This window comes from Buteo buteo, chromosome Z, assembly GCF_964188355.1.
Source record: "Buteo buteo chromosome Z, bButBut1.hap1.1, whole genome shotgun sequence".
Taxonomy (NCBI): Eukaryota; Metazoa; Chordata; class Aves; order Accipitriformes; family Accipitridae; genus Buteo; species Buteo buteo.
The window spans coordinates 87,221,807-87,232,574 of NC_134204.1; the positions used below are offsets into that span (position 1 = coordinate 87,221,807).

The 10,768-nt window shown below is 62.1% G+C and overlaps 1 protein-coding gene across 1 annotated transcript; it reads right to left on the reverse strand.

Annotated features, from left to right (window-relative positions):
- Positions 1-3,794: 3,794 nt before the first annotated feature.
- Positions 3,795-8,170, reverse strand: LOC142026889 (glutaredoxin-1-like). The gene is made up of 3 exons (XM_075020332.1): positions 7,921-8,170; positions 4,839-4,953; positions 3,795-4,027 (listed from the first exon to the last, which is right to left on the reverse strand). The coding sequence occupies exons 1-2, from the start codon at positions 8,113-8,115 to the stop codon at positions 4,846-4,848; spliced, it is 303 nt and encodes a 100-aa protein (XP_074876433.1). The 5' UTR covers positions 8,116-8,170; the 3' UTR covers positions 3,795-4,027; positions 4,839-4,845.
- Between the last annotated feature and the right edge of the window lie 2,598 nt (positions 8,171-10,768).

The following is a 10,768-nucleotide window of genomic DNA, read 5'->3' on the forward strand; positions in this document are numbered from 1 at the left end:
CGGCTGCGTTCGCCGTTGTGGTTCTTTCTCGTACGGACCCACTCATGCACTCATCCCGAACGCCCCTATTCTCTCCACCGTCCTCTTCCTCCCTGTCTCTCCCGAGCGTCCTCCTGGAGTCTCCCGATGTCTCCCATGACCTCTAAATAACGCCGTTACGGCGGTCAGAGCCGGAGGTGCGCGCAGACTGCCCTAACGTGCGCGTGCTGCAACGCGGTCTTGAAAACAGCCCCCGCAGCCTCTGCGCGCGTCCCCGGCCCTGACGGCCCATCGTCTCTTGGCCGGCGTCTCACGGCGGGGTCACGACGACTCGTCTGCGCGGGGCTTTTTTGGTCAGGGTTTTGTTGCAACACAGCACGGCCGCGGGCAGGAAGCGAAACAGGCTTTTCATCGCTCGCTGCCGTCGCTCCGAAGCGAGAGCTGCTTGGGGCAGAAAACACCCGGGGCCGCCCAGCCTCTTGAGGGGGTTTGCTGGCCGCAGAACGCCCCACTGGGGCAGCACGGGCCAGATCCAGAGCTAACGTAAACAGCGCTCTGTCGGGCAAGGGGTTTACGGGAAACGCACAGCACGGCCGCTGCCAAGCCAACCGGCGGAGAGTCGCTTCCCATTCTCGGTATTCGAATGACCCTGTCTCCCAAAACAAGTTGAAAGGCTGCTGCAACTTCACGATGGGGCAAAAACCTCCGAGTATAAAACCCTCCTCAGTTCTTCCTACTTTTCCTTCTCTCACCCTTCTCCTCCACCCCCTCCCCCCCCTTGTTTTTTACACAAGGAATTAAAAGCTCGTCTTTCCTCTCTCTTTGCCTGACAGTTCAGTTAAAACCTGTGGAACTGCAGCTGTTGTCTCTTTAAAGCCTGGAGCCAATCTGCTTTTTGATAAACCGACTAACCTTTAGGCTTTGCTGAGCCGACAAAGCCCAAGGGGCAGAACCCAGCCCCGCGTTGGGGCTACCCTCTGGGCACGGCCCCTCGGCGACTCAGCCCCGACAAATCCCCCCCGCCCCGAGCACGGTCCCCCTCTCCCAGGGCGAAGCTGGGGCCAGGCAGCACGCGTCTGCCCCCACCGCCGCCAGCTGGGCGGGAAGCCCCGCGACCTCTTCCCGCTGCAAAATTCCCCAGTGACGCCAGCCGGGCTTGCCGGCCCTCCTCGCCCTCCTCAGGAGCGGACGAGAAGAAATCGCAGGCTTTCTCGCAGGCTTGGAGAGGAATGGGAAGGGCAAAAGCTTCATTCCTGGCAGGTTTAAAGTCCTTTGCCTCTTGGCGGAGGAGCAATCGCGTATTGCAGCGAGTCCCAGGAGACTTGAGCTGACTTGTGCAAATTTCTGCCGATACATGTTTTTTCAGCGTAGCTTAACCCTCTCCCAGGGAAAGGGCAGTCCTTAAATACGAGAAGTTCAGTGCAGACGTTTCCTAGAGCGCATGGCATACTTTTCCGAAGCTGTTCTGAAGCAGAACTCGCTGCTTCCAGCCCTTTTATGCAACTAGAATTGCCACTGGGTGAAAAGTTTAAAATCTAACAGCACAGCTTAGAGGTGTTACCCTCCAGAAGCAGTGTCAGGTGAGGCTGCTGCAGGAATTTTCTCATGCACGGGCACATCACACATGCCTGGACCCTTTCCCAAGGACAGGGAAGAGCATTAAATTGTAATTATCAAAACATTGGTAGCTTTTCCTGGATGTTTGATGAGTTTTCCATCATTTGCTACAGATGAGGCAACCACATTATTAATCAAAATTCCTAATAGCCAGGGGGAAACAACAGTGGTGAATACAGCCAGTGACTTTTTTTTCTTGATACACACCAGTGGGTGTATGCTGTTACAGTGCGGCTTGCAAAACGGTTGCATGGATAAGCTCTTTCCTTTCCTTGGGAAAGGGTCATGTAGCAGGTGCTGTCGGAGGCCAACTACTCCAGCTCTTCACCGAGACCCTCCAATGCCAGACTACTCAATTTACCACACAGAATTTGTCTTTGGCAACAGGACTCTGGGAGAACTCTCCTCCAAAATGTTAAGTAAGAAGGGAAGCCGCATGACTTGTTCAAGCACTAAAGGTAGAAATTTGTGGCTGCAGTTTTAACTATTATAGAGCAGTTTCTCTCATCACCATCAGCAGGAACAGTTACTGCCTATTGTCCGAAATTCTGTAAAACACACCCTGCAGCAGAGGTTCTAACGTACCTCCAGGTGTCTGTGATGTGCCCGTGCATGAGAAAATTCCTGCAGCAGCCTCACCTGACACTGCTTCTGGAGGGTAACACCTCTAAGCTGTGCTGTTAGATTTTAAACTTTTCACCCAGTGGCAATTCTAGTTGCATAAAAGGGCTGGAAGCAGCAAGTTCTGCTTCAGAACAGCTTCGGAAAAGTATGCCATGCGCTCTAGGAAACGTCTGCACTGAACTTCTCGTATTTAAGGACTGCCCTTTCCCTGGGAGAGGGTTAAGCTACGCTGAAAAAACATGTATCGGCAGAAATTTGCACAAGTCAGCTCAAGTCTCCTGGGACTCGCTGCAATACGCGATTGCTCCTCCGCCAAGAGGCAAAGGACTTTAAACCTGCCAGGAATGAAGCTTTTGCCCTTCCCATTCCTCTCCAAGCCTGCGAGAAAGCCTGCGATTTCTTCTCGTCCGCTCCTGAGGAGGGCGAGGAGGGCCGGCAAGCCCGGCTGGCGTCACTGGGGAATTTTGCAGCGGGAAGAGGTCGCGGGGCTTCCCGCCCAGCTGGCGGCGGTGGGGGCAGACGCGTGCTGCCTGGCCCCAGCTTCGCCCTGGGAGAGGGGGACCGTGCTCGGGGCGGGGGGGATTTGTCGGGGCTGAGTCGCCGAGGGGCCGTGCCCAGAGGGTAGCCCCAACGCGGGGCTGGGTTCTGCCCCTTGGGCTTTGTCGGCTCAGCAAAGCCTAAAGGTTAGTCGGTTTATCAAAAAGCAGATTGGCTCCAGGCTTTAAAGAGACAACAGCTGCAGTTCCACAGGTTTTAACTGAACTGTCAGGCAAAGAGAGAGGAAAGACGAGCTTTTAATTCCTTGTGTAAAAAACAAGGGGGGGGAGGGGGTGGAGGAGAAGGGTGAGAGAAGGAAAAGTAGGAAGAACTGAGGAGGGTTTTATACTCGGAGGTTTTTGCCCCATCGTGAAGTTGCAGCAGCCTTTCAACTTGTTTTGGGAGACAGGGTCATTCGAATACCGAGAATGGGAAGCGACTCTCCGCCGGTTGGCTTGGCAGCGGCCGTGCTGTGCGTTTCCCGTAAACCCCTTGCCCGACAGAGCGCTGTTTACGTTAGCTCTGGATCTGGCCCGTGCTGCCCCAGTGGGGCGTTCTGCGGCCAGCAAACCCCCTCAAGAGGCTGGGCGGCCCCGGGTGTTTTCTGCCCCAAGCAGCTCTCGCTTCGGAGCGACGGCAGCGAGCGATGAAAAGCCTGTTTCGCTTCCTGCCCGCGGCCGTGCTGTGTTGCAACAAAACCCTGACCAAAAAAGCCCCGCGCAGACGAGTCGTCGTGACCCCGCCGTGAGACGCCGGCCAAGAGACGATGGGCCGTCAGGGCCGGGGACGCGCGCAGAGGCTGCGGGGGCTGTTTTCAAGACCGCGTTGCAGCACGCGCACGTTAGGGCAGTCTGCGCGCACCTCCGGCTCTGACCGCCGTAACGGCGTTATTTAGAGGTCATGGGAGACATCGGGAGACTCCAGGAGGACGCTCGGGAGAGACAGGGAGGAAGAGGACGGTGGAGAGAATAGGGGCGTTCGGGATGAGTGCATGAGTGGGTCCGTACGAGAAAGAACCACAACGGCGAACGCAGCCGCTTGGAGCGAGCGTATTTTATTGAGCCGAATGGGATCACGCTCCGGACCTCTCTCCAGAGCTCCAGAAAGGATGCAGAGACGTTCGCGTGTCGCGGCACCGATCAACGGAAGGGAAAGAAGCTGCGTTTGCCAAGCAGGTGCATCGGACCCCGCCGAGGGAAGTCGCCCGCAATTTGCTGCTGGAAGCGCGTACGTCGACACGAGGAGGTCGCAGCTCCTGGTCGTCTGTCTCCTGAAAGTAGAAACAGCAGACGTAAAGGGCAGAGAGAGCGCTGCTGGTCGGAGCCACTTGGTTGAGACAACACCGTGCCAGGACAGGCCGTGGGGACTTTTTAGACAGCGCTTCTACACTTTTTTCACGCGTGCACATACCGGCGTTGAACCCCTCTTCCCTGCTCTGCTCATCTTGTGCAGGCCGCTGCCCCCCGTGAAAGATGCTGCGGGCCCGTACGGCACCTGCACAAACTTCATCCTCACCTCGTGTTCTGGCTGGCTCCCGGCTGCAGCATTTCTCCACGGCTGCGTGCGAGCAGCTCAGAGGGTCCTGCTGAGGCTCACCACGCTCCCCCCTGGCAGAAAAGCACATTGGGACCCCTCCACCCCATGTCCGGACGTTTTCGAAAGCCAGTTGTAAAATGGGAAGAGCCCGTCCTCTGTCAGCAGCCGGGCTGAAACTTCCGAGGCTTTGTTTGAGAGCCACAGGCTCCATCGTCTACGTGGGGGAGGAAAGAAAGAGCAGCAAGCCCTGCGAGCTGAACCGTTTGGCCTAGATCCCGGGCAAAGGCTAGCGGCTGAACCTGCGTTGCCAGGGATTGTGGCGACGTCTCGTTCAAGCCCGCAGGGAGAGAGTCACAAAGCCTGTGCCGCGGCTGGGGACCCCAGAAGTGAATTCAGGCTTTGCTGTCGCGTAGCGGCACACGCCACCGCTCCGCCGGGTCACGTTTCGGTATTAAAAAGGCTCAGATTTGCCTGTCCCGGTGAAAAAGCATTGTGCCGGCCAGAGCCCCGCTGAAAGAGCATCGCCGCCGCTGCCCAGGACTTACCCTTCGGCTACCGCAGGGCACCGATCCGCTGCAGCATTGCGGGGAGACTGCAGCGCACGCTCTCCAGGTCGGACAACCCTCCGATGCAGTGTCTCCCGATGAACACGCGAGGCATCTGGGCACGAGACGAGAGCACGGATTAGCCGGGGCAGCCGGGCTGCTGGAGGCAAAGAGCGGGGAGAGGATTCGCCTGGGGAGCCGGCTTCGCGCCGAGGAGGCCGCCGTTTCCAAAACCCTCCTCTCCTCGCCCCCAGCGCCCCGCCGGCCCGAGGGTCTGCCGCCAGCAGAGGAGGGCTGGGGGAACGCTCTGCGTTCCACGGCGGCTGCCGGAGCATCGGACCGCGCTCCGGGGCCGCGCTGGATCTGCTCCGGGCACGCGATGCCAGAGCCGCGAGCGAGCGGCTCCGAGCCCGGCGGCGCCTACGGACCGCGCCCGCGCCCGCGGCGGGTTCTCCGGGCGCCGAGGAGTCCCGCGTCCCTCCGAGGGCTCGCCAGGCTCGCGGAGCTGCCGGGTGGGGTGCGCAGCCGCCCGCCCGCGCTGCCAAAGGCGCTCGGCACGGCAGGCTTGCGTTTCTGGCACAACCCCTTCTCCTCCGGCCGGCCTTGCGTCCTCCGGCCGCTGCACACACAGCCCTGACCGTCCGCTGTTGCCCTGCCCGCGCCGGCCCCTTTTCCAGCCCACCCCACGGCGGCCGCCGGGGCGCGAGGGGAGCGGCAGCGGGGGCAGAGCCAGACTGGCAGAAGGCGGGAGGAAAAGAGAGGAAAGAGCAACCCTCTCCTGAAAAGCAGGAGCGAGTACCGAACCTCAGCATCGGAGACTTCCTCCAGGCACGCGTGTGCCGCTCTCCGCAGAGGGAAGTGAAATCAGCGTCGAGCTGGGAAAAAGCGGCCCAGCTAAAGCCAGGGAAGACCAAAAGAAATGGAGACACGGGCAGAGGTGAAATGACTGAGCTGGCGGTGGGTCCAGGACTCGAGGCAAGGGATGCGGGCGAGAAGAGGCGTAAACTAGGGAGGGCGAGAGCGGGTCGTGGGAAGGAACAGCTCTCCGCTGCTCCCTGCCGCCACGGGCAGGTCCGGCTTTGGGAGGAGGGGGACACCCCCCCCCTGCGGAGGGACGCCCACCCGCCGGGAGCTCCCCGCTGCCCTCCCCGGGGAGCCGTGCCCTTCAGGATCTCCCTTCGCCGGCACGACGTGCACCCTGCCCCGCGGGCGGGCGGGCTGGCGACGGCAGCCTGGGGGACACGCTGGCCCGCCGACAGCCTTCTGGTTTCTCCTCCCCATCCCTTTCCCTTTCCCTCTTTGCCCCGGAGTCCTCGCTCCCAGCCAGCCCTGCTCCCGGCCCCTCACGTCCCCGTCTGGGTGCATGCTGCACCCCGCGAGCCACCCCTGTGTCCCCCCGATGCCAGCCATCCCTCTCCCCAACCCCGTGCTGCTGGGAAATCACCTTCTGCTCCCAACGACGGACCTCTCCCGCGGGAAAACCTCACGCCGATCTTCGGCGGCCTGGAACCGCCCTTCTGCTTTCGCTTGCTGCTTTCCCATCAATCACCCTCCCGCTGGGAAAGCAGTTTCTGCTTTCGGCGCGTCGCTTCGCTAACAGAGCCGGCCGCCCTCTCCCTCCCACCCAAATTCCCCCGCTGCCAGGAAAACGCTTCTCCTTTCGGGGTGCCTCTTGCCGTTCCCGGCCCTGCCCCACGCTGCCGCCGAGGCTCAGGGGATGCTCGGCCCTGGGGCTGCGAGGCTTCCTGGGGCCCGCAGGGACGCCCGCCGGCACGGGGCGGCACACGGCCGAGCTCGGGGACGGCACGGCGGGCGGGGGCCGGGGGCGACGGCGCCGTCCCGCGCCCACGCTCGGGATGGGCACGGGGAGGCGAGCACGGAATAGGGTCCTCCCTGCCGGCCCGAGAAGGTGCGGCGGGGTCGGACTGGGGCCGGGGAAGGGGCTCGACTCCGAGAGCTGGGACACGGCCAGAGGGTCGGGCAGCGGCCGCTCCGGCGCCTTGCCGTCACCCGCGCGGGACCGAGGCGGGGACGCGTCCCGTCGGGGCTGGCCGGCACTGCCGCCCTCCCAGGACCACGAGCGCGGGTCTGGATTTGCCCTGGGCTGAGTCCAGCCGTGAGCCTGGACACGCAGCCAGCGCGGAAAAACGCCCCCGAGAGCCCGGCGGCGGGGACAGCGCGTCCCCGGCGTCTGCCTTCCGCTGTGCTGCGTGGAGGCCGTCGGACTTTGGTAGCGTTACGGTAGACCGGGGAGGGGAAAAGGGCCCTGTTGCTTCGCCGGCGGTGTAACCACCACCGAGGCACGAGCTGCCGGCCCTGAGCCACGGCGCTGCTGGGGAAATTCATTGCTGGAACTCGAGCACGGAACGCTGCTCCCCGAGAATATTGGACCGCTGAAGCAAGCTTCGAAAGCGGCCGCCGCCAAATTTTCTGCGGGCGCAGCGTCCACTTCACGGCCGGCTGCCAGGGTGCCACTCGCAACGCTCCTTCTGCTTACCGCCAGAGGGGAAGGCAAGCGTCCCGAATCAGGCAGCCCGGCAGCTCCGAGTTCTCGCACCTCCGCAGACCCGCGCTGCCTCGGGCGGCGCCGCGGGAAGAGCTTGGAAGGAGCTCTTCCCATCAGACGCCTGGAAACACGAGGGTACCCCCTCCACCAGCCCTCCTTTAGCCACCAGGTCACGCGCCAAGCCCTAACGCCGGGCTTTTTCCACGCTCCCGCGTGCTCCCGCAGCAGCGGGCGTTGGAGGAGGCACAACTGTCCCGGGAGGTGCCGCGGCTCCCGGCAGCGGCCGGCAGCGGGCAAGATCTGCGCCCAGCCGGTGCCCGCGGCGGGGAGCGGGCTGCAGCCCCGGGCACGGCGGCACGGATCCCCGCGGTGGCTGCGGCCACACGGGGAGCAGAGGGAGCGAAACGCGGAGCTTTGGTAAGGCGGGAAGGGGGTGCGGCTTCTCCCCGTGAGCCGGCACAGAGAGCGGTGGGGAAAGGGCCCTCGCTTCAGCCCCTGCGGCAGCTGGCCGGATTCTGGGGCGGCTGGGACACAGCAAGGGTCCGCGGCCTCTGAAGTAGGACTGCGAGAACTTACCTGGCTCTGCCCTGTGGCTTGGAAGTAATCCTGGGCGTCCCTGGATGCGTCGATGTCAAACACTTGCAGGCGTCCGGGCGCAAAGTCGTATTGCTTGAGCACGTCCACGGCATTCCTGCTGTACGGGCAGCCGCCCCTCACGAACACGGTCACCTTGCCATCCTCGATTTTGCTCTGCAGAAAGTTATCGGCCATGCTGCTGTTCCGGGGTGAGCAGGAGCGCTGCCCTGCACCAGCGCGTTCACAGGCAGGCGGGACAGCAGCAATCTCAGCCCGAGGTATTTATGAGCTGGACAGTGCCTTCCTCCCTGGAAACTCCTCCCCGGGAGGACGGAAGCTCTTCACCAGCCCGCGGGTTTTAAGGCAGCGGTACTTTTGCTTTCTGCCTGCTTTTACAGGAAATCCCGATAGCCAAACTAGTCCGTTCGTACTGCCTTGCAGGATGAAAGCGGGAAGACAGGGAGCCGGGGGGCGTCACGTCGGTGCCCGCGCTGCGGTACGGGCTTGGCAGGAGCGGCTCGCGAACCGGCGCGCCGGCCGAGGCTGAGCTCCCGCTGCCGCCTCTCTCCCCCGAGGCTCGTTGGGTTGTGCCCGTCCCGCCCCGTTCGGGATGCTGAACCCCCCTGGGGGCACAGTGCGGACATCCCGACGCCCGCAGGGAAGCTAACTGACATCCAGCCTTTCGCCGTGCTGCCTTCCCACCCCAGAAGCGAGAGGAAAATCCCCAAACCCGACCCGTTTGGGGGTACGTCTTCCAGCCTGCAGGCCTTCCACGGGGGGGGCATTCCCCGCCGACAGTTTCCAAAAGTGCCTAAACGGCTCCTCCGCCCTGCCTCAGTTCCCAGGAGGTCTGTGTCTTAGCCCCAACAGGACCTGGGGACCAAAAGCGTTCAGAGAACCCATCCCAGCACTGAAAGAAAGTCCAAAACTGCCAGTCGAGGGCACCTATGCCGAGAACGTATTTGGGGACATATTAGTGGAACGAGAAGGATTCAACGCACGCATGGCATGACACAATTCAGCGCGCTTTTGTACACTCGGCGGAGGGAAAAATCTTAAGGCTGCAGCCCCTCAGAGGTTTAAAGTCGTACAAGGTGCAGCCGGGTAGCCAGCCCAGGAGGGACGAATCGTGCCCAAACTTCAGATGCCGAGCCGTGGCAGCGACGCTGCAACCGCAAGCGAGAGGCTCGGCGGGACGATGGCCGTCTCCAGCATCCCTCCTCCGGGCAGAGCCCGTCTCGCGCCAGCCCCTCACCAACATAAAGCTGCTTTATTACAGGGGGCAAAGGACCGTACGCAACGTATCAGACCGTTGCCGGGCAGACTCAGCCCAATACTTAGTTCAGCTTTTGTCGAAGCGCTCGGCCCCGCTCCGCTTGCTTTTGAACTAAGTTGCCTTATTGCCCGGGAGTCCCCAGCGTTTTCCACCCATTTAACATGCACGGGACGACGGAGACCTCCGGACATCAGCCGGCCCAAGCCCCTGCTCAGGGCAGGGTCCGCTCGAGCCGGTTGCTCAGGGCCGTGTCCCCGCGGGGCTTGAACGTCTCCAGGATGGACAAAGGGAACTTTTTCCTCGTGTTTAGACGGAGCCTCCTGCGTTTCCGTCTGTGCTGTTGCTGCCGGTGCTGGCACTGGCCGCCACCGGGAAGAGCCCGGCTCCATCGTCTCCATCCCTCCATCAGGTACTTCTGCACATGGGCAAGACCCCCCCGAGCACCCTCTGCCCCAGGCGGGGCAGCCCCAGCTCTCTCAGCCTCTCCATGGACGACAGACGCTCCCATCCCCTCACCACCTGCATGGCCCTTTGCTGGCCTCGCCCCAGCCTGCCCGCGTCTCTCCCGTACTGGGGCGCCCAGGACCAGTACGCGCAGGCGGGCAATCCCCGCGAGGATCTTGGGCCGCTCGCCAAGTGTAAGCAGCCCGCTCACATCCTGGCTATTTACAGGAACGAGGCTTAATCCAGCAGGAGGAGAATAAGGCAGTTCAGCTTCTTATTCTCGTGGGTCTGGAAGGGGAAAACCAGCGCCAGGGCCCACGCTCCGTTTTCTCCAGTTAATCGGCGTTGCGTGTGACAGGCGCCTGCAGGAGCTCTGCCCCTGCCCCGGACGGGGCTTCCCAAATGCAGTTTTCTGCAGCGTCAGCACGGGAGAAGGAAACTTGCTCGGCTGCGCGCAGGAAAGCAGGCATTTTGAGCTCGCCCCGCTGCTTTGCCGTCCTCAGGAAGGGGAATGTAGGCAGCGGGGTTCAGGCAGCTCTTGGGGCACCTCCACACCGCAGCTGCTCGCCAGGCGCCGGCCAGCTGCTTGCTACACCACAGAAAGTCCCTGGCAGCGTAGCTTCTCCCACTTTCCACTTTCGGTATTACTTTTCATGCTCCTCTTTCCAGGAAAGCAGAAGAGTCTGGAGTCCAGACGCTTCTCCCGGAGTATCTTCTCTGCTAGTCCCTTTTAGCCGGTGTGCGTTAGCCCTCGGAGTAGGTGTCACCTGGCTGAAGGGTCCCCCACTGCCCACCGTGACACTGCAGCAAAGGTCGGGCACTGCCTGAGGGTGCCCTTGACGTCTGCACGCGTCGACTTGACGGACTTGGAAGGTGACCGGTCCGGGGACAGCGCAGTGGCTGCAGCTAACTAAGGCATCCTGCCCCAGTGATAAGAACCCTGAGGCAGCGTTTCCCGCACGCTGTCCCATTTTGGGCACAAGCGTTTCTCTTCCTGAAGAAGAAAAGCCAGCTGCTGGTGTTTCACCCTTCCAAATACCCTCAAAGGAAAGCCAGCGAAAGCTAAAAGCCCAGCTGGGCCACGCAGAGGTTTTGCGATGCCCATCGCTCCCCGTGCCTCGGGGGCAC

Bases quoted from the DNA above. Each gene is read 5' to 3' on its own strand.
- LOC142026889 (XM_075020332.1), bottom strand. From the start codon at position 8,115: ATGGCCGATAACTTTCTGCAGAGCAAAATCGAGGATGGCAAGGTGACC. The intron at 4,954-7,920 runs GTAAGTTCTCGC...TCTCGTGCCCAG, and splicing joins AAGCCACAGGGCAGAGCCAG to ATGCCTCGCGTGTTCATCGG.